Below are 24,295 nucleotides of genomic sequence, written 5' to 3'. Positions count from 1 at the left end.
AATACCCGAATTTCTCCTCTTACTAAATATGGCTAAATTTGACATTATATTTTTCTGTGAAACATGGCTCAACACATCTCTCCCGGACTCCATTACCACAGTAAGAGACTATCATGTTTACCGATCAGATCATGAAATCTGTAGAGGAGGTGGTGTTGCTATCTTCTACAAAAAGTCCTTACATCTAAAAAACATCCAAGTTACCCAGGAGCTTGCTCTTTCTGAGACCATCATCTGTGAACTATCCTTAAAGATCACCTTTCAGTTCTTACTATGTTACAGAGCCCCTCATTATAACGAGTGATGAATACAATTATAACAAATACAATTATTATATAATTATAACAAATACAATTATTCATCCGGCTGTGGTGACCCTATCAAGCAAAAAACAATAACTGGAAATCTCAGTGTTTTCTCTCTCTTTCTCCCTCTCCTCCCCACCTCTCTCTCTCTCTCTCTCTTTTTTTTACAGATAACAGCATACAAATATCTGGGTAGTTATGGCAGAATGATAATATATATCTTCAATATATCTTACCTGAGGAACTTTGTAGATGCACAATACAGTTGCCATGTGAAGAGCTATGTCAGGTCCCCCAATGATTGCAGCCAAAGTTTTTGGGATCCCACACTTTTAATTAGAGATGAATATACCCTGAGTGAATGGCAGCAACATTGAGGCAAAGTAAGTCCAGCCTGGACTAAAATGGCTGTTAAAAATGTGGAAGCCCAGTGTGACATTGGGTAAAATCTGGGGATTTTCATTAATCTGTTTTACAGTAAACACTAAGACCAGAATATGCTGGTAATACTGAAAAACTATCCTGAAAAACAAAAAAATAAAAATAAATCATAAGAGTTATTAGCTTCTTATTATGGCACTTGCTATCTTTCAGTGCAGCACATTTTGTGGAATGTATTTCAGTACAGTATTTTTATTATTCATCTAAGATCCTGGAAAATGCAAAGCAAAATATTTGCACAATGAAAAAGTGAAGAAATCTCAACAGGTGAAGATGTTATTAGAAAAATATTAGAATGTGCAGAAATGGATAAGCTAACATTTACAATTTAAGAAAAGGAAGAAACTGAATATTTTTTTTTTATTTTTTATTTGGGACTTATTTTATCAATGGTTAGCTGACATAAACAGAAGCTATAAACAGGGAAATATATGAAAGGATTAATGATATAAGAAACATATGTTAACTTGGTTAAACAAATAGTATGGTTATTGTGGTTATTAATATACTTGATATTAATGCAATGAATATTGTTGTAAATACTGTGATTGTTATTTCCTAAAATGATTTGTACCCAGACAACATACTGTTCAATTGAAATTAGAATTTTGTATAAAAACTTATTACAAGAGAGAGAGGGGAAAGACCTATTATCCAACCTCAGTTTTTAAATATGGATGAATTGCTAAATTTACATACCAGAAATATCAAGTGAGAAAAGTTATCAAGTTATCAGAGGAAATATATGACCCACTCCCATCCCTACCACCCAAAAAATCATAGTAGTAGTAGTGGCTCAGTGATTGGAATGCAATTTTGCAGGCAAACTCTGTCCACTGCCAGGAATTTGATCCTGACCATCTCAAGGTTGACTCATACTTCCATCCTTCCAAGGTTAGTAAAATGGGGACCTAAACTGTTTTGGGAAATATGGTGATGTAGTAAACTGCTCAGAGAATGCTGAATAAATCTAAGTACTAGTGCTATTTTCATAAATTAAGACATACATCCCTCTATCTCTCTATCTTTTTATAAATGAAGATTTGGTCCATTTTCCACTTTACATAGAAACTGAAATAAAATATAATTTCACATAAAATAAATGTAGCATCTTGTTTAAGATGCTCCTTTTTGAAAAGACTTCAAGCACCATGTGATTTAACAGCAATGTGCAAAACCTGAGAATGAAATGATGTTGTGCTTACATGTCACCTAATGTATGTTTCTTATGTGTTAGGTGACATATTTCACCTAATAACTGCCATGACATGTGACCATAGCCCACAACCTGTTAGATGTCTTCGAACATGATGGATGGACATCATCATCTATCTGTAATTGAAATGGAATGGAGTGCAATGGAGAGTAGAGAATGAAGAGTAAAATAGTTAAGTGAAGTGTAATGGGAGAACAGAATAGAAAAAAATCAATATCAATGCCTATACTTTGCTGTAAGTTTTTAATGATTTTACTTGTCTCTTGTGTCTCAAGGATTCCTCCTCTGGAGGCCCTGCATATTTTGAAGATGTTCACAAATGTCTCACTATCATTATGGAATTAACCAATTTGTCTCTTGCAAATCCTATGGGACTCCATGGAAAAAGGAGAAACTGACCTTGAAGGATGTTATTTATTATTCCCATTTCAACCCACCACTGGGAGCCCTAAAACTCTGTGAGTGGATTTGATAGTCTGTTCCGCTCTCTAGTTTTGCCTGAAAAACATCTCAAAAAGACAGGTCAGTCTGATCTACTTCAAAGATCTTGTAGCAGACAGAGACATTTTTATATAGAAAGAAAACACTCATGGAAGATGTTAGTATTCATGGAAGTACTGTTGATAGTATTGCCTCAAGTAATGTTTAAACTTCATAGAATTCAATGTGACTCTGATGAGCCTCTTCCTATTCATCACACACATCATCAACTTGAAGAGATTAATATTGCTGGCATAATTTCTGTATTTTTTACATTTTCTAAACCCATTGATTTCAGTCAACATCCTTCTCGGGATTTCATGATGGACTTCTGTAAGTACATCAACAATTCACTGTCAAGTTCTGGATGTGCAAACCAGCTTCTGCATTTCCTGCATCAGATGAGAAGAGCACATCTTTCTCCTTCTGTCCTGCTCACTGTTTACAGAGGCACAATTGAGAGTGCTTTAACAAACTGTATCTCTGTTTCATTTGGTGGCAGCAATGCCTCAGATAGAAAATCCATACAGAAAGTGGCATGACCTTCAGAGAGGGTGGCACGCATTTTTATGGGAAGTGGGGAAAACTAGACAGTCGTATTTCCATAGACACCTTATTAGAGATTCATTACTAACTAACTGGAAAGAAAATATGTAAAAAACACTATTTAAAAATTCCGATTTGGCTTTCAACAATGGGGGCAATGGTACATCCCAACAATTTGGATATAACAAAAATGATTAAATATAAAGATTTGTTAGACCCTCTAGGAAAATTAAGAACTCGACAGGATTTACAGGAGCACAGATTTAAAATTGACCAGTGGTTATATATACAAATCCATAGTAGATATAAACAAGATATCAAAGAGTTTGGAATCTATAGCAAATTACAATATTTAGATAAAATCTTATTAGGATCAAATAAAAAGAATATCTCCAAATTTTATAAATATTTATTGGAGGTAGAATTAGAGCAAGAGATAGTGAAAGGGAACATGATAATGTGGAGTAGGAATATTGGAAGAAGCATTACATTAACAGAATGGGAAAAGATCTGGAATAGAAACATCAAGATTATGAAATCCGGCGTACAAAGAAAATATGTATAAAATGTTATATAGATGGCACTTGCCCACTTCGAGGTTGGCGAAGATGAACCCTAACATGAGCTCAAGGTGTTGGAAATGCAAAAGCACTGAAGGAACATTTTTCCACACGTGGTGGTCTTGTAAAACTACCCAAAATTTTGGCAAAAAATCAGAAAATGGTTGGAGGAGATAACTAAAGAACAAATAGACTATAAACCAGAGTTCTTCCTGTTAGGGATCTCTGATAGATATTTATCCAAAAAGACAAAATATGTAATAATCCATATTCTAACTGCGGCTAGACTAGCGTTTGCTCAATGTTGGAAATCACCTCATACACCTTCAGAGCAAATGGTTATTCAGAAAATGTGTGAGGGTGCTGAAATGGATAAACTAACTATAGCGTTAAAAAACAAAGAGTCCTCAACATTTTACGACAACTGGGACTCATGGTATAACTGGCTTACACAGAGACAAATTATGTAAATGATATAAAGTAACTTAAACATAATGGAAAAGAGGAGTAGATTGGATATGATGAAGAGAAATGATCCTTACAGACTGTCACAAAAAGATATTGTTCGCTTTTAATTGTACTTTTACCCTATTCTCCCTCCCTCCCTTCCCCCTCTCCCTCTATATCTTTTCTCTTCCCCACAACCAGCCCTTATCCGGTGTGTTAGGCCAGGTGTTTTCTTTCTTTCCCTTAAGTGGTTTTCTTACTATTTTGTAAATGTACCGTTGATGTGTTTTTAAACTGTAAATTCAATAAAATCTATTTTTTTTAAAAAGGAAATCAAGGCATTGTTAGAGACTCCAAACACCCACTTTACAGTCTGTTTCTGTTGCTCCCCTCTGGGAAGAGGTTTCAAAGAATTTCTAGCAGGAGTACCAGATTCTGTGACAGCTTTGTTCTCGATGCCACCCATCTGGAAAACTTGCAAGGTTCGTTTTTCTTGCCATGTACATGTATGCATCTGAATTAGACTGCATTGTTTCTCTCATATAATATATATGGGTATATGCATAATTTTGTATTTATTTATTCTGTCATATTTATGTAGTTCATATTGGAGGTGGTGACCTTTTCAAATGTGCAATGAAATTTCATTTCAATGTATATCACTTTATTGTCAAAGTGACAGTAAAAGTTATTATTCTATTCTATCACATGGTGCTTGAAATATTATCCTATAATGACAAAAGCTTAAAAAACAAACAACTTAAACAGGATGCTAGATTTGTTTTATGTGAAGTTATTATTTTATTTCAGTTTCCATGTAAAACTGAAAGAGGGACCAAATCTACATTTATAACAAATCCCATCTAAGTATCTATAAATATAAAGAAATATATAATTTATGAAGATGTAACTACCACTAAGATATTAGCGAGGTGGGGCACATATTTCCCACAATAACGTTTGATATTTGATATTTCTGGTACATGAATTTAGAAATTTCCCTCTGGATATAAGCCATACTTAAAACTGGGGGTGGATACTGTATTTTTCCCACAAATTAAGAAATAATGCTTCCAATTTCAATCTAGCATTTGTTTTTTTATTACAAATAACTCAAGTTCTTCAAGGGGTGTAAATGTGTTGGTATTTTGCTTTGCATTTTTCAGGATCTGAGATGAATAATAAAAATATTGTGTTCAAACATATTCCCCAAAATATGTTGTACTTAAAGATTGTAAGTGCCATATTAAGACGGAGAGCTTTATTATTTCATTTTTGGGGTTTTTTTCTACAGAATATTTTTTCAGAATTATCAGCATATCCTGGTCTTGGTGTTTACTGTAAAACAAACTAATGAAAACTCCCAGATTCTACCCAATGTCATGCTGGGCTTCAACATTTTTAACAGCCATTTTAGTCCAGACTGGACTTACTTTGCCTCAATGTTGCTGCCTTTCACTCAAGGTATATTCATCCCTAACTACAAGTGTGGGGTTCCAAATACCTTGGCTGCAGTCATTGGTACACCTGACATCTCTCTTCACATGGCAACTGTATTGGGCATCTACAAAATTCCTCAGGTAAGATGTGCTGAAGTTATTCATTACCATTTTGCCATACCTCCCCAGACAATTGTATGCTTCTTGCAGTAAAAAGGAGACAATTTCAAATTCCTGGATATTATTTTCTGCTTGATAGAATCATCATAACAGCATGAATAATTGCCATTCTGAATACAGTGGGGATATTTGACACAGCAAAACATTCTCCAATTCTAGACATTGAACTATGGTTCAGATTTGAAATAGTCACAATGACACTACTTCCAGGAAAATGTATCTACTGATACTTTAAGAGTGATATCTTGCATGATATTGCTAAATAAACACAACTAGCATTTCGTTAGCTAAAGCACACTCAAAGACCGAAATGAATATTCACATTCTCAAAGGCTCACATAGACCTTTGGAATTGCATATATTTATCTTTCTGTAGTTGACATATGGCCCTGCTCCAGTGATGGATAAAGAAACTCAAGCTGTTTTCTTCCAACAAATGTTTCTGAATGAATCACACCAACGTAAGAGCCTCCTGCAGCTATTATTGTATTTTATTTTTTATTTTTTTTGAAACAAATTTTATTAATTTTAAAGACAAACAAAACATCATTAAACATTAAGAACATAAAACCTCTTTCCATTATAAATCTTTACAAGGCAGGTAAAACATTATTTTATATCGCATACTTCTAATTTACCCCATTTCCATATAAACACATAAATTTCTTTTAACAAATTTCTCATTATTTCTCTTTACTCTTATTCAATTACTTTTCTTTTCTATATTTATCTACTATTAAGTCATCATATTTATATTTCCCTCTGACTTGTTTACAATTATTCTCATCTGACATTCCTCCGAGATTTTATTAATTCTCAATCAAACATACACACAAAAAACACAAAAACATAAAACTTCTTTTTAGAAAGTAGCTTGGCCCCAGATTACCTCTTTTTGTATGGACTTCAATTAAATTCATGCTCTTCTTGTATACCATTACCTATCTTATTTAACATTCTATATCTTCTATATAACTCCTCCCCGCTTTTCACTCTTCTTAATTCTATTTTATATATTTCATCTTGCATTACATCAATATATTTATATCTTTTGTCCATTCTTTTCCAATTAAACATTTGTCTCATTCTCAATAATGAAAAAAGAAAATTTCTCCTGAAATTGCTGATCAGAGTATGATGCCTTTCTATCATTCCCCTAAATTGACATTTAAAATAGCACCTAGATCCCAATCTGATTCTGCTTAGTACATTCTACTATTTCAAAAACAAATACTACAATAATAAATCTATAATAACATCAACACATTAGCCCATTAAACTCAAGCCAACTTTTGCACTCTTTTTTTTGAACTCACCACGAGACCCTTTAGATCCTCTTCAATTTCTGCCACGAGAGTGATATTGTCTGCATATCCAAGGTTGTTGATATTTCTCTCAGCAATACTAATTCTGGCTTTGATTCATCCAGCCAGGCATTTCACATGATGTACTTTGCATATAATTTAAATAAGCAAGGTAATAATATATAACCTTGTTGTACTTATTACCATATTTTAAACCAATCAGTTTTTCCATATCCGGTTCTAACTGTTCCTTCTTGGCCCACATTAAGGTGTAAGGCCTGCCCCAATCTGATCCTTTAGAAAAGAAAGACCCTCAACTCCATTTGGTTAAAGCAAAGAATTCTTCTACTAAACTTGTTGGTTGCAGTAATGTCACCTCAGCTCTGAATTCTCCCACTCTAACAAGGTTCATCGATAATTCATTATTTCCCCACCTCCATGATCAGTCTGTTTCCAGCCAACCAAAGCTCACCAAGATGTTTTGAGAAAACTGAGATGTTTGGGGGTAATCTGCTTTTTCTCAGGTTGTTTGGCCTTGGGATGTTGGTACAAACAGGATCTGGCTGCTCTGGTCTTTATCACCTGTCATTCCCTTTTCTGATTTCCCATCACATACACACACAGCTTCTTTCATCCCCCCTCTTCCAGCCTTTGCTGGCAGGAAGTCTGTGAGGAGCCAAGCTGAATCACACAGAGCTGATTTAGCTTTCTAATGGTGGTTGGGTACTCCCAACTGTTTACGAACTCACCACAGATTGTTGTGATGCACATAATCAAAGGCTTTAGCATAGTCAATGAAATAAAAGTAGATGTTTTTTTCTGTAACTCCCTTGATTTTTCCATAATCCAGCAAATGTTGGCAATTTGATCTACAGTTCAAATCTACTCTTCAAAACACAATTTGTACTGCTGAAAGTTGTCTCTTCACTTACTGCTAACGCCTAGTTTGTAGTATTTTGGGTATCATCTTGCTACTGAGTAAAATTAGCACAATTATGTGGTAGTTTTATACATCCTAGTATTTATTATATATTTATTAGAAGTGATCTGGCTTAAGTAGCTTTCTCAATTAAACTGCAGAGCTTAATTTTATTTTTTTGCTGCTTCTTTATTTTGCAATTTTATATTAATTTTATTTCAGTAATCTGATATATAATCTCTACCTCTTTGTTAGAATGATTGTCATGTTATTTCTTTGATACTGGCCTACAACTAAAATAAGTGTTTATATTTTCTTGGTTTTCAGAAACATTAATTTGTATGTTTTGAATATATGAATTATTTCTCTCTCCCTTGATTTGTTCCTCTCTGATTGTCTCTATGCTTCAGCTTCATTTTTTTCTGAGAAGTATCAGATTCAACAATAGTGTTGGTGAAAAGATCTCCTTTGATGAAAATGGAGAATTCATTGGTGGATTTGATATTATCAACTGGATCACATTCCCGAACCAGTCATTTCTTAGGGTCAAAGTTGGAGTGATAGATCCCAAAGGTCCAGCAGACAAGTTCTTCAATATTTCTATAGATTCCATCACATGGCCAGTAGGTTTTAATCAGGTTAGCGTTTTGAATCTATATTTGTTTGCCTTCATTTAAATATTGTTATTGATGGAAGTCCCAGAGCATCATCTTTAACCAATATAGGTAGAAATTTCCTGGAAAAGGAAAGATACCAGTAAGATTTATTTACTTTTTTTAGCAATTGCTATTGAATACTGTATCATTTTTGGGTCCTTTATTAATTATGAAAAATGATTTTTATGGTTTTGAAGTAAATGCTGTTAGATTTCATTAGTCTGCTGACTTCAAAATTCAGAAGTTGAGAAAACCAACTTTAACTAACCAGCACAGAAATTGTCTTTCAAGAGTGGTGATGATGTTTATCACAGGCCTTAAATACAATAATTGTAAATATTTAATTTATTATTTCTCAAAAATTGCATCTAAAATTATGTAATCTATATTTTTAATCTGTTAATTCTGCAGTAACTCTCTTATTACATCCTTTCTTCTCTGTATCTTAAAATATTTTTTATTGACAGGCATTACCTCTATCTTTGTGTAATGATCCTTGTGAGACAGGACACAGCAAGGTCAAGAAAGAAGGGCAGTTGTTTTGTTGCTATGATTGCCATGTATGTCCAGAGGGGAAAATATCAAAGGAGAAGGGTAGGAAATCCCCAAATATAATGGGACTAAACCATGATGACACAACAGTATAATTCCTATTAATTAATTCACCTGCATTCTTTTTCAGACATAGATGACTGCTCTCCATGTCCAGAAGATCAATATCCAAATCCCACAAAAAATACATGCATTCCAAAGCGGATCACATTTTTGTCCTATGAAGAACCCTTGGGGATCAGTCTGACTGTTCTTTCTCTTTGCTTTTCTTTAATGACAACTTGGGTAATCACAATCTTCATGAAACACAAAGACACTCCCATCGTCAAAGCCAACAACCGGAATCTCACTTATACACTTCTAGTTTCTCTTCTCATCTCCTTCCTTTGTGTCTTTCTATTTGTTGGGAGGCCCAATACGATTGTGTGTCTCCTTCGACAACCAGCTTTTGGCCTCATCTTTTCTGTGGCAGTTTCTTGTGTATTAGCAAAAACCTTTGTTGTGGTTCTACAATTCATGGCCACCAAACCTGGTTCCAGATTGAGGAAATGGGTGGGGGGAAGGATGGTCAGTTTCATTCTACTATCCTGTTCCCTTGTTCAATTAAGTTTTTGTGCTGTGCAGCTGATAACATCCCCACCGTATCCAGATTTTGATGTGCTTTCAATGTCTGAAGAAGTCATCCTGGAGTGCAATGAAGACTCAGTCATGTTCTACTGTGTGTTGGGCTTTATGGTGAAGAAGGACCGGAAAAGGGATCCATTTTATATAAGTTAGCTAGATCCTGGGCATACTATAACTATCTATATTATAACTATCTGATATATAAGTCATAAGGACAGAAAGCAGCTATGTCTGTATTACGCTGAATAGTTAAGAAATATATTTAGAGGAAGTAACGATGTACCTAAAGTTGAGAACAAGGAAGCTGCAAACAAGGAAAGGTCATGGAAGAACATCTGAAGGTGTAAGATAACGGTAAAAGATAACATATACTTACAAACATCCTGTCTTCTTTTCCACATCCTCTTTGTTATGTTCTGTTCCCAGGAAAAATATGTTTTTGTGTATTTTGTAAGCATAAAATCCATATTTGGTAAATAGGTCATAGATGAACGCCCAGGCTTGGGCTGGAATCATCATAAGGTATAAAGGAACTAACCCCAGCATATGGGGGGGGGGGTTCAGAATTTGTCACGTTAATGCTCTGAACGCTTTGCGCAAATAAACCTGTATTCTTCCATCTCTCGTGGTCTCTTGTTCTGCATTGAAAATGTGATTGCTGCAACATTTTACTGGCGACTCCGCCGGGACTCCGAGGCCCTCTGGGTGGTCCATCCCAACAGTCAGTGGATCGGTGAGTTGGTGGGAACCTCCCAGGCACCATCGGACCCTTGAATCCGAGGGACTTCCCCAGACGGCTGACTGCTGCTGTCGGCGATCGACGGTCCCAAGAACCACTGGTGAGAGGTGAGAAGAACAGGACTGGGGCTGGCCAGCCGTGGAAAAAAAAAAGGAGAAGACGCCTGCAGGCAAGTATTGGATGGGAAATATAATCCCTCCCTGTAAGCAGGGACGGAGGAGAGGACTGATCACCCTCTCTTAACAGGTAAAGTCGGTGGACTTGTCAAATCTGATTGGGAAAGAGAGAGAGCCTACTGCAGTTCCCATTGGTGACTGTGAGCCTCCAGCACCGTGGGTCAGTAGAAAGCGAGTGGCGTCTGCAGTTCCCATCAGAGACCGTGAATATCCGGCTCCCTGGGTCGGGCGTGAGTGAGTGGGTGTCCGTGTGAAAAATCTCCTGCTGTGTTTGAAGAAAGTGGGACCCCTTACCCTCTTCTTCAACTCCCTCTCCTCTCTCTCTTGTCTGTTTATGTGGGAGGATTATGGGTGGTAGACAAAGTAAAGAGGTAACCCCTCTGGAGGTTATGATGAAGCATTTCAAGGAGGCTTACCAATCTCAGGAATATGGGTGCAAATGGGATAGGCAGAAATTGCGAAAATTTTGCGAGATTGAATGGCCCACCCTTGGGATTGGGTGGCCCCCGGTGGGTACACTTGATATTTCTACTGCTGTGCAAGTACATCGTAGGGTCTTCCACCCAATGTTAGGTTACCCAGAACAGGGACCATATATAGACGTGTGGCTGGATTTATTGAACCATCCACCCCCTTGGCTACGACGACTTAAAATGCAGCGCTGCAAAGCCCTGTTATCACGACATGTTACCCTTAAAAAATTACAGAAATCCGTACAAAAAAAAATCCGTCACCTTCAGCATGTTGGTCTTCTGCAGTGTTTGGCTGTGCTTTATTCCAACCTATTTAAGCACAAGGGGAAAATATACATTGGCAGTGGAGATCTTCTCCATGATCTCTTCCAGTGCTGGATTATTAATGTGTATCTTTCTTCCAAGTGTTTTATCATTGTAATGAGACCTGAACTGAATGATAAACATCAGCTCATAAAGGGAAAGTTTTAAGAAATCTTTATGTTTGTCTGATATTATTTATATGTACATGTTGGAGAACTTCCCCACTTTGACATTTAAGTTGGAGAACAAAGTACAGAGGCAGTGATGTTCTGTGTTTCCCTGTCTCCTGAGATTTGGATAGGTTGGAAGTGTTTTTTTCCATCTGGAAGGCAATTATAACTGGGGTCTATAAAAATATAAATTACAGCAGAAAATGATGTATTTGTTGAGGTAATTCCCCGTGAGGAGAATGAGCTCATACAGGGAGACATAGTGAGAGTGTTGAAGAACAACACACAAACAGCACACTGATACCCTTTACAGTAAATGAAGGTTTTTACTTCCAATAAATGTTTAAGCAATGTCCAAGGTAAGCAGTCCAAGTCCCTCGCAGTTCAAATCAGTCAGTGTCCAGTCCAACGATAATCCAGATTTCAAAGTCCAGTATCAAAACACAGTTCAGTAACAAACTTACATCAACGATCAGTAACAGTCATTAGAAGGAACAGCAATACTCTCCAACAGAAGGAAACAGAGATTCACTGAGGCACTCCAAACAACCCAGATTTCTGGCTCCATCTTATGGCCATTTTCAGAACCACACCCAATTACAGTTTTAGCATGCTCTTAAAGGTACAATATTAAAATATCTATCCTCATTTATATATTTCCAACACAAATAACTGTTAGGTGATTTACATTCCTAACATTCTCCCCTTTTGGGTAGGACAATATATACAGCCTTACATTCTAATCCATAATCCTTGAAGAAAGCCTTATGCTTTATAGAGCCTTGGGCCTTTGTAAAATGATCTGCTATATTGTTTTCTGACACACAGTATTCCAGCTTAATCATTTTACTTTGCACACATTGTCTCACATTTTAATATCTTAAATCTGTGTGTTTCAATCTTGTTTTAACAGCAATATTTGGAGAAATCTCTATTGCTGATTGGTTATCTTCATAAACAACAATAGAATCTGTTACATCAATTCCCATGTCAATTAGGAATTGCTTATAAGAAACTAAATCTGTACATAATAAAGATAAACATGAAAATTCAGCTGCCATTGTTAACAAACTTAAATGTTTCTGTCTTATAGACCTCCATCCAATTAACATTTTCCCAATAATACTACAGTACCCGATGTAGATTTTTGTCTGTTTATTTCTGTAGTGAAACTTGCATCAGCATATGCAGTTAAATTCAGTTCATCTTCAGGCTCCAAATACAATGCATAAGGCATTGTTTGTTTCAGATAAATTAACACATGTTTAGCAGCTTGCCAGTGCCTTACAGTTGGCTCACTGTTAAATCTCGCTAATTGGTTAAAACTGTATGCAATATCTGGCCTTGACCAATTACTCAGATAAGATAAACTACTAATCAAGGACTGACAAATGTTCTTATCAAAAATAGGACTTTGAACATCACTTTGGAAAAACTGCTGGGTCATCGGTGTCTTAGCCGGCTTACGAAGTTTCATTTTAAAACTTTTTAGTAATTGGTTAATTTTATCGGCCTGTGAGATTTTGTATCCTCCCCTAGTTCTATCTATCTTTAAACCAAGATATTGTTTGATTTCTCCTAACTGTTTTATCTTAAATTTCTTCTCTAACAGTGAGATTGTTTTTAATAGCTTCTTGTTCAGTTTTGGGGATTAATGCTATGTCATCGGTAAACAATAGCAACAATGAAATTACACCATTACTTTCCTTTTTGAAAAAAACATGGATCAGCCATGCCAGCTACAAAACCTATCTTAGTTAATTCTTTAACTATACATTGGTTCCACTCATATCCTGATTGCTTCAAGCCATAAAGACTCTTTTCCAATCTCCAGCAATCAGTTGTATTATCATTTTTGAGACCTAAAGGTTTCTTTAAATAAATAGTGTGTTGCAACAGTGCATGCAGATATGCCGCCTCTACATCCAAATGATTTACAATGGATTCCTCCTTAACTGCCCACACTAAAGCTGCCCTTAATGTATTAGCCTTCAGACTAGGTGCAAACACCTCATCATTGTCATTTGCTGTCTGATCGAACCCTTGTGCTACTAACCTGGTTTTATGGGTATCAGTCCCATCCACACCTGTCTTAAGCTTATATATCCATTTACAACTTATGGTATATTTACCTGGTGGTAAACTTAACATTTTCATATACCTCCAACTTTTTTAATGATTCCAGTTCCTCATCCATTGCTTTCTGCCAGCAATCTGTTCCTTAGCAGAAACAGGTTTATTTCACTATAGTTACTTGGAACTGTATTCACTTGGCATACAGCACTAGCCTGATATCTGTCAGGTGGTCATTTTACTCGGGTTGAACGTCTTGGTAATACAGGGCTTAATCGTGGACTTTCCTGTTCCACTTGCTCCTGTTCTTCTCTCTCCTCCTGTGCCTGTTCTCCTACTTCCTCCTGTGCTTCCTCTTTAATGGCTATTCATGGTTTACTTATTTTATCTTTAGGGACTATTTGGATGTCAATAATAATATCATTGCTGGATTGCTGTTCCAGTTTATCCCACCCAACTTGCTCAAGAAATTTTACACTAGCACTACAATGAACATGAGCTATGCCTGGATCCCAAAATCTAAGCTATCTATGATTGGCCTCGTAACCTACAAAAAATAACTTCTTAGCTGTATGTTGCCCTTTCAGTCTTACTTTTAAGGGAATATGGACCCATGCTAGAGCTCCAAATGTGTGTAGATAACTTAAATTTGGTTTTCTGCCATGCCAACGAGTGAATGGCAATTCAACAGTTGTTCTGTTAACTACATTGTTTAAAACATGATTACTTCACATTATGGTTTCACCCCACAGTGTTTCAGGCAAACCTGAATCAGATAACATAGTGCGAGCCATGGCTTCTAATGTTTGCCCTCTTTGTTCTACAAACAAGTTATGTTGTGGTCTGTAAGGTGCAGAACGTTTATGCTTAACACCATCTAGTTTCAACATAGTTTGGAATCTTTTGTTAACAAACTCAGTCCCATTATCAGTTACTAAAGTAATTACTTTACTTTTCATTTTTCTCTCAGCAAACTGTAGCCAGTTAAAGAAATGTTGGGATATTTCTGTTTTGTTTTTCATGAGATAGCAGAAACCATATCGTGAGTAATGGTCCATTGTAATCAAAATACAGCAGGCACCTCCTAAACTAGGTTTCTTAGGATCAATTATGTCAGCAAACACAACCTCTAAAGGTTCTTTGGTCTTAAACCCATTCAGTCTGTTTGCTGGAGTAACCTTGCTTTTATCCTGGCTACAAGCATTACAGTTTAAATACTTGGTACCGAGTTTCAATTTTACTCCCTCTGCCAATTAAACAGTTTTTTTTGAGCATTTTGCATTTAATGTGTCCCAGACATCTATGCAGTGAGCATATACATTCATCATGTGGCTTAGCATTATTATAAAAAGAGTTAGCCATCTTCAACTGATCATCATGTATCACATATAAATCATTCTCTAAATTAGCAGTAACACTTTTACCCTCTTTCTCTATTATACAGTTATATCTCCTAAAGGTTACTACATAACTAATATTAACTAAAGCCCTTACTAATAACAAATTAAATTTCAGTTTAGGTACATAAAACATGGTTAAATTCTCATTTACACATGAACAATATGCAGTACCTTCACCAGATGCTTTCATCTTCCAACCACTTGCCAATGATACATGTTGCTTATTCATGGACATCTTTACAAACCTCTCTCTATTTTTTTTAGTAATGCATTGTGATGCTTCACTATCAACAACCCACAAATCATGGTTTATCGTTGAATTGCTAGACATAGCAAAACTAACATTCTTCTTTGCCTTCTGGGGATTACCAGTATTCTGTTGTTTTCCCTTCTTACACAATCTAGCTATATGTCCTCTAGCCCCACAAGAAAAACATTTCCTAACAGTATAGGCAGTTGAAGACAAATTCTCTTCTTGTGGTTGTTCCTTCCTCAGTTAGTCCCTATCCATTTGTCTTCTTGTTTCTTCTAACAACCTTCCAGTTATCTCAGTCAATTTCAATTTATTTTTGGTCAGGACTTCCAGTGAAGATACGTAATCACCATAACTTTCATCCAATGAGGAAAGAATGGTATAAACTTGATGCAGCTCTGAAAATATCAATTCCTGTTCATGTAGCTGTTGAAAAGTTCTTTTCATGAAGTTCAAATGAGCTAACATATCACCACCTTTCAGAAGACGTGCTCTAAACAGTTTACGTGTAAGATGTATGTGTGCACCTACACTGTCACAAACATAAATCCTCTTCAAATTCAACCAACACATAGCAGCAGACTCTTGTCCACGAATATGGACTAGCTGCTGGTCACTCAGTGTTAGACCAGTTATACAAAGAGCTCGTTCATTGTTCCATTTAAAGTCAGCAAGGTTCTTGGCATTCTCATCATTTTCTGAATCCCAAGCATTTCCATTAGGTGGATCTTGAACTACAGTCCATAACCCTTCTCTAAGCAGAAGTAGACTGCACTTCATAGACCAGGAAACATAGTTTGTTCCATCCGGATTATCAGTGATAGACTTGTTGAAGTGTCTTGTACCATCTTTTACCAGGATAGTAACCCACAATTAAAGAGTAAGCAGCTGTCTGTATACAGTACTGTGCATTCACACCAACTCTCAGTTATCTGGGCCTGGTATGGCCTGGGCCAATAACCAGTGTTGAGGTAATTCCCCGTTAGGAGAATGAGCACATACAGGGAGACGTAGTGAGAGTGGTGAAGAATAACACACAACCAGCACACAGATACACTGTATAGTAAAAATGTACATTTTTACTTCCAGTAAATGGTTAAGAAAAGTCCAAGATAAGCAGTTCAAGTCATTCACAGGTAAATCAGTCAGTGTCCAGTCCACAGATAATCCAAATATCAAAGTCCAGTATCAACAAACAGTTCAGTAAAAGACTTACATCAATGATCAGTAACAGTCATTAGAAGGAACGGCAATACTCTCTCCAACAGGAGGAAACAGAGATTCACTTAGGCACTCTAAACAACCCAGGTTTCTGGCTCCATCTTAGGGCCATTTTCGGAACCACACCCAGTTATAGTTTTAGCATGCTCTTAAAGATAATGTCTATCCTCGTTTATATATTTCAAACCCAAATAACTGTTAGGAGACTTACATTCCTAACAGTACTGATATATTTATTCACATTATTGATTTACTGACATTTTTTAGTATATTATGGAGAGCTCTGACTAAATATATTGATTAAATGTGCATTGTAAATTTGTCTTTACAAATTAATACATATGCACTGGAATGTGTAAAAAGAAGTGCAGTTAAATACTAATGAGAATTTGTTTAAACAGGGAAGGTCTATGGTTTTTTTTTCTGAAGCAATCAGACAGAGGGTATTCCCTGATGCACACCACTTTTAATCATCACCTACAAATCATGGTGTAAATTTAAAAGCTGGCCATATGCTTTCTTCTCAATAGCAAAGGTCAAAGAAATATCTGGCACAAAAATAATTGTAGTAAATTCAAATAAATTCCATCAGAATTCCAATACATGCTAATATCCAATTTGTGTAATAGTTTCCTTTTAGGAGATTCAATGCAGTATAATGACTGAATAGAACAGTATTTTTCATGATCATAAGTCTGGTTTAGTAGATAAGAGTTTTGAAACCCTTGAATAACTGCATAGAACCGTTGGTTCAAGGGTCATACGTTTGTTTTGGCGTGAATAGTTTTGCAACACTTAACGATGAGGCAGCTTTTGGTGGTTCTAAAGTGCGCGATTGACCAGATAACTCACTGAGCCATGTGCAAATTTGATATCTAAAAATCTCACCAAGTACAATTCTGAAAGTAGAACATTCTGCCTAAATCTTTTTCTGATCATAATACTGTACTTCTGGTTTTAAGAGCAAAGTGCTTGAGTTTTAGATGGATTAAATGAAGCTTTTCTACAAAGAAAAGATTGAAATAGATTATAAAAAGGAACTGCAAGGTATTTTGAGAATAATATAGGTAAAGCGAGAAAGATTAATGACAGTATGGGATGCTAGTAAAATGGTTATGAGGCTATTTTACTACAGCACAATCTTTTATAGAAGAAAAGAATCTCAGGAAAAGACACAAAGGATATTGGAGCCAATATTATAAGTGTTTGAGGATGAACTTCTCCAACCACTATCAAACAGAGTAAATGATATGCTATGGGGGAAGGAAGGCATATTCCAGACATGGACATTGTGTTGCTACCCAAGGAAGGGCCAAAATGTTACAAAGACAAAGAATTGTAGACCCATTGCATTATTAAACATGGATTACAAACCCTTTGCTGCCATTTTGGTAGAAAGACTAAAGAAGATTTTACACGTATATACATGAAGATCGAGCAGGCTTTCTTGTCAAAAAGACAGCAACGAAATAAGGTGAAGACTATTTAAATATTATTGAATGTTTACAATATCATAATGAGTAACAGGCAGAATAGAATAGAATAGAATAGAATAGAATAGAATAGAATAGAATAGAATAGAATAGAATGGAATGGAATGGAATGGAATGGAATGGAATGGAATGGAATGGAATGGAATGGAATGGAATGAATGAATAGAATAGAATAGAACTATAGTAATGCCATTACACACATATATATTGACATATCCATTTAACTTTATGGATCTAACGATTTTATTTTATTTTTATCTTGTGGCTCATGCATTCCCTCCTCTGCATGTCCTCACATGCTTTGAACTTGTTCCTATATGTGACTGTCTCACTATCATTATGGAATTATCCAATTCATATCCCCCAAATCCTAAGAGAAAAACAAAGAGAGAGAGAGAAAGAAAAACAGAGAGCAATGCGACAGAGAAAGAGACAGATAGAAAGACAGAGACAGTGACAAACAGAGAGAGAGAGAGAGAGAGAGACTAGGGGAGAAAGCTGAATCAACACGTTCAGGGCGGGGTGTGGCAAGAGGTGGCTGGGAGGAGAGAGGTGAAGCATTTTAACAACTGGTTCTCTGCCGTACTGACTGGCTGGGTAGGCGTGGCTAGGGTCGCGTGACTGGGTGGGAGTGAGTACGTTGAGTCGGTTACTCCCACCTTATCATACCAGTTGTTCAATTATTGGCTCCTAGTGTTTTCTTTACTGTGGGAAATGGGTCCAAATGGCTCTTTGAGTGTTTAAGGTAGCAGACCCCTGGCTTAACCTCTTCTAGAGACTTTATTTCTGAGGTAGAATATAGTTTCCTAAAATTTTCTAAATTAATTTTAGTCTTTACTTTCTAAAAGTAAATCTATCTCCCATTATGTTGTAAATTTAACTGGCAGACCTTGCTTTATAATGGTCATTGGAAGTTGGATTTCCATTGCTAAGTGAGGCAGTTATAAGTTGTGACATCCCTAGAACATGCGGTTTAGCAATAACGGTTCTGGAAGACCCCAGTTACCATTTTAAGTGAGGATTGCATAGTTTTCAAAGCATGAGCTTCATGTCGTCACTACTTCCAATTTCCTTCTACCTTTCCTGTTGACTTTGCTTGTAGAAAGCCAGAAAGATATATTGTAAATCACAGTCAAGTAACTGTAGGTTGCCATGACAGTCAGAAATCCAGGCCAATTATTAACTTCCAGGATTGTGATCATATGAGCACAGTAAGGAAGTCATAAGTACCACTTGTTCTGCACTGTTACGATTTCAGATGGTTTCTGAACAAGCAGTCACTGAACAACGAACACCTGTACTTAAGGGTTGCTGTACTGCCCCAATTATTGTGTTGATATTAAGTCTTGTCTGATTCTTGAAACCCCATGAACCATAGCATGCCAACCCTGCCCCCCTGTCATCCACTGTCTTCCCGAATTTTCCCAGATTAATGTTCATTGTGCTGATGACACTATTTAGCCATCTCATTCTTTGAGAGGTTGGATTCAGTCAGTTTGCAGAGGTTCAAGCAAACTGGTTGCTTTTGTGCAGTTCAGAGAACTGGCAAATCGCACCACTGACTGGCCCCACCGCACCCTGCCCATCACTCCTCATCTCACCCCACCCAACTTGGTCAGTGCCTAGAATCATTCCTGCAGCATAGCTACTGCTGTTTTCTGGCTCCCTCACTTGCCTCCACCACATGGTCTCTGTGGGCCAGACAGGTTGCCTGCCTTCACCATGGCATCCCACACAATGCCCATGGCCCAGCTAAGTTACTCTGATCTCTGCCTGATGTGCCTGCAAGGCTGCAATCAATTCAAAAGTCCTGGCCCAGCCCTTTCCACGTGGCCTGCCTTTGCCCCAGCCTCCCACACAGTGCAGCTCCCAGTGCAGCTCACCATTCTCCACTACCAGTCATGTGGCTCAGCTATCTGCCTGTGTGGTGGGCCTTCCTTCACCTCTTTACCAGTGTGAACTGCCTGCAGCCTCTGCCTCTTTGTTCAGCCAAAACTGAGATGGCAGCCGCTGCCTCTTTGTTGGCACAAAACCATTTTGGTTCAGTCCAGCAAAGAGGCAGCAGCTGCAGACCCTTTATCTCAGCAAAGAGGCAGAGGCTCCTGGCTGTTTGTTCCAGAAAAGAGGCTGTAGTCTCCAGATCATTAGCACAGATACAAGAGTTGGAAAGGACCTCATAGGTTATCAAGTCCAACCCCCAGGCAGTGGCTGCAGGCTGTTAGAGCCAGCAAAGAGGCAGTGACATCAGGCTGTTTGCACAAGGAAAGGTGCAGCAGCAGCCAAAGACAGGTGTCTCAGGTTGGAGTTGTTCCCAGCTGTACCAATAAAGGCCATAAGTAACTACCCACCATTTCCTGCTGCAAAAATATTTTAGAAAACCCTGACTGTTCGCAGTGAGACCTAGAAAGAGAAAGGGCATTTGACAATCACTTGTGGCTGTTGCTGTACAAAGCTAAGTCTAAGGTTCTGATCATCACCACCACTGCTTCAGCCTGTCACACTGCCACACCTTGCCATGAATAACATGGAGTTGGCCATGCCCACTCAGTCACATGACCCCACCCCCAGTCTTGCCCGATCGGTCATTAGAAAAAACCAGTTGTTAAATTAGTTGAATTCCACCACAGTATCCTTTGCTATCCTCTTCTCCTTTTGCCTCCACTCTTTCACAACATCAGGGTGTTTTCCAATGAGTCTTCTCTTCTCATTAGGTTGCCAAAGTATTTGAGCTATGTGGGCATAAGCTGAAACATATTTGCAAGTCACTATATGTCAGTGTCTATTTCAATTACTTTTTTTTGTTTCCTAAAAAACTAAAAAATTAAATGTTTTCCTGTTGCTAAAAGTTTACAGGAGTTCTTTGTTCCCTTGAAAAATTCATCATTATCTTTCCTGTTTTAAGTGTCTTCCTCTTTTTCAGTGGTTTTATTTTTTCTCTTAGATCATTAAGAATTTAAAAATTTCTAAAGAATTGAAGTAAGTAAACTATATTTTTCAAATGTTCAGTTGAAAAAAAAATTGAAAAAGATGTAAAAATTGAAAAAGAATTTAAAATTAAACATGATATTTAAGGATTGAAAAGAGATTAAAATTTTAACAAAGAATTTAAAAATTGAAAAACAATTTTTAAAAATTGAACAGGATTTTTTTCTTTTAAAAAAGGGAACCATTTCACTTTCTACCATTAGAGTGGTATCATCTGCATATCTCAGGTTGTTGATATTTCCACCAGCAATCCTAATTCTGTCTTGTGATTCACACAGCCTAGCATTTCATAAGATGTGCTTTGGTATTCAGCAGGTTCTGACCAGTTCTGGAGAACCGGTAGCGGAGATCTTGAGTAGTTCAGAGAACAGACAAATACCACCTCTGACTGGAGATTTTACAGTATCCTTCCCCTGCCACGCGCACCAAGCCACACCCACCGAACCGGTAGTAAAATAATTTGAATCCCACCACTGATAGCCTATTACCCTATTTTCAAGCAATCAGTTGTCCCATGTCCAGTTCTAACTGTTGATTTTTGGCTGACATGAAGATGTCAGACTTACCCAGAGCGGGGGTACACTTTTATTGACAAGGGGTTTGCTGGTCATGAGCCACTTTGGTGCTGAAATGCAGCTTCAAACAGCAGCCAATTGACTCAGGCAGACCCAGAGAATATAGCACAGCAGCATGGGAATCACCTGGGAAGCCTAGACTGGGGGGAAGTTGCTTATTTAGGGAAGGCATAGCACAATGGGTGGATGGTTGGAACTAGGGATTCACCCGAACCTCGCTGACCATCCAGCAGCCCACCACTGGACCTGGTCCAATCTCATCCCTTAAGATAGAAAGCCCCTCTACTCCATTTGGTTAAAGCAATGGGTTATTTTACTAAAGGTGTTGATTGTAGCAATGTCAAGCCAGCTCTGAATTCACCCACATTTGCCAGGTACAAAAAAGGTTCACCCACAATTACACACACACAGATGCACACATTTCCAGTGAAACAGAGCTCGCCATCATGTTTTGAGAACATTTAAAATTTTGGGGATAATCCGCATATTACTCAGAATGCTTGGGCTTGGGATGCTGGTACAAACAGGATCTGACAGGTCTTTTTCACATGTTGTTTCCCCCTCCTGATTTCCCATCACACACACACACACAGACACACACACAGAGAGAGAGAGTTTTCATCTTCCTCCTCCCCTTTCTGACCTTTGATGGCAGGAAACAGGTGAGGTGCCAAGCCAAATCAGGAAGAGCTGACATGAGCCTTCTCAGGTGACAGGTATGGAGTTTGGGTACTCCCTTTTCTTTAAGAACTTGCCACAGATTGTTGTGATCCACATTATCAAAGGTTTTAGCATGGTGAATGAAACAGAAGCAGATGGTTTTCCGGGAACTCTTTTTTGCTTTCTCATAATCCAGCAAATGCAGGAAATATGATCGCACTTCCTCTGCCTTTTCAAAAAAATCATTTCTACTTCTTATTTCTCGGTTCACAACTGCTGAAGCCTAGCTTGTTGCATTTTAAAATGTAACCTTGCTAGTGTGTGAAATGGGTGCTTATGGTATATGGTAGTTTTATACATCCTAGTATTTATTATATATTTATTAGAAGTGATCTGGCTTAAGTAGCTTTCGCAATTAAGCTACAGAGCTTTTTTTTTTTGCTGGCTCTTTATTTTGCAATTCTATGATAATTTTATTTCAAAAATCTGATATGTAACCTCTAGCTCTATTTTAGAATGATTGTTATGTTAATTGTTTGATACTGGCCTACAACTAAAATAAAAAAGTGTTTATATTTTCTTTGTTTACAAAAACATTCACATGTGTTTTTGTAAACATACAATTATGAATTATTTCTCACCCTTTGTTCATCTTTCATTTCCTCTGTTTCAGGTTCATCCTTTTTTGAGAAGAATGAATTTCAACAACAGTGTTGGTGAAAAGATCTCCTTTGATAAAAATGGAGAATTCATTGGTGGTTTTGATATTATCAATTGGATCACATTCCCGAATCAATCTTTTGCTAGGGTCAAAGTTGGAATGATAGATCCCACAGCTCCAGCAGAGAAGTTCTTCAATATTTCTGTAGATTCCATCACATGGCCATTAGGCTTTAATAGGGTTAGTTTTTTAAAAATCTAGATATGTCTGAATTCATTTAATTATCTGTATTGATGAAAGTCTCAAAGCATTATCTCTGACTAACCTAGGCACAAATATCCTGGAGAAGGAAAGGTATCAGTAAGATTTTTTTAAAAAACATTTCCAGCAATAGCTTTTGAATGTTTTATCCTTTTCTGGCTCCCTGTTAATTATGGACAATGGTTTTCATGGTTTTGAAGTAAAAGCTGCTAGATTTCATCAGTTTGCTAACTTCAAAATTCAGAAGTTGTGAAAACCAACTTTAACTAACCAGCAAAGAAATTGTCTTTGAAGTGTGGTGATCATGATTATCAATGGCCATAAATACAATTATTGTTGATATTTAATTAATTATAATTTCAGAGCAATTACTTCTAAAATTATGACATAACATTACTTTCGTTTTAATCTGTTGATACCATGTAACCATCATGCCCCTGGTGGGGATTGACTCTAAGGAAGAGGCGGAACAACCAACAGGGAGTGGAAGTGTGGATCCAGAAGTAGTGGAGGAGGCTGGGGAAGGGCAGAAGCTGGCTGAGCAACCAGAGGAGGATCCAGGCCCATCCCCTATCCATCCTAGGGCATACAGGGAGGAAAGGATCAGGGAAAGACATGGTCTACTTGGGAGAAGAGGGCAATGATCCTCCTCATGGGTGGCAGCTGTGAGCTCTGTATAAGAGTTTGGAACTGCGTGTTCACAGACACTGGAGTCAAATTAGTTCTTTCATTGGGTGAGGTTTATCTTTGTTGGCATTCTTCCAATGGACTCTCCCCAGTTATCTACCTGGAATGTGTGATTAATTATCTTGGTTTGCCTTGCAATCTCGGTCAATGAGATTTGTTTTTGGTTTCCTTTTGCTTCATTATCTACTTTCTGAATTTAAACTGTGACTAATAAAACAGTGAAGTTAAGCTGAAGGCATTACAAGACCGTGGTTCATGTATTAGTATTTGTGTTATTTTTGAGACACTACAGATCATCACGTAAACTGTCCATGCTCTTCCTTTCCTCTCTGTATCTTAAAATACTCTTCTTCATTCATTGATAGGCATTACCTGTATCTTTGTGTAATGATCCTTGTAAGACAGGACACAGCAAGGCCAAGAAAGAAGGACAGTTGTTTTGTTGCTATGATTGTCATCTATGTCCAGAGGGGAAAGTATCAAAGGAGAAGGGTAG

General features: G+C 37.2%; 1 protein-coding gene across 1 annotated transcript; it reads left to right on the top strand.

Annotated features, from left to right (window-relative positions):
- Positions 1-709: 709 nt before the first annotated feature.
- LOC148124282 (vomeronasal type-2 receptor 116-like) lies at positions 710-9,822 on the top strand. Its single transcript, XM_087917259.1, has 5 exons — positions 710-747; positions 5,290-5,575; positions 8,248-8,475; positions 8,961-9,087; positions 9,176-9,822. The coding sequence occupies exons 1-5, from the start codon at positions 710-712 to the stop codon at positions 9,820-9,822; spliced, it is 1,326 nt and encodes a 441-aa protein (XP_087773385.1).
- Positions 9,823-24,295: the final 14,473 nt, after the last annotated feature.

The sequence above is a fragment of the Pseudonaja textilis genome, chromosome Z, assembly GCF_049901715.1.
Source record: "Pseudonaja textilis isolate UNSWEBS1 chromosome Z, rPseTex1.2, whole genome shotgun sequence".
Taxonomy (NCBI): Eukaryota; Metazoa; Chordata; class Lepidosauria; order Squamata; family Elapidae; genus Pseudonaja; species Pseudonaja textilis.
The sequence above is the reverse complement of the archived record's forward strand: the minus strand, read 5'-3'. Positions and strand labels throughout refer to the sequence as shown.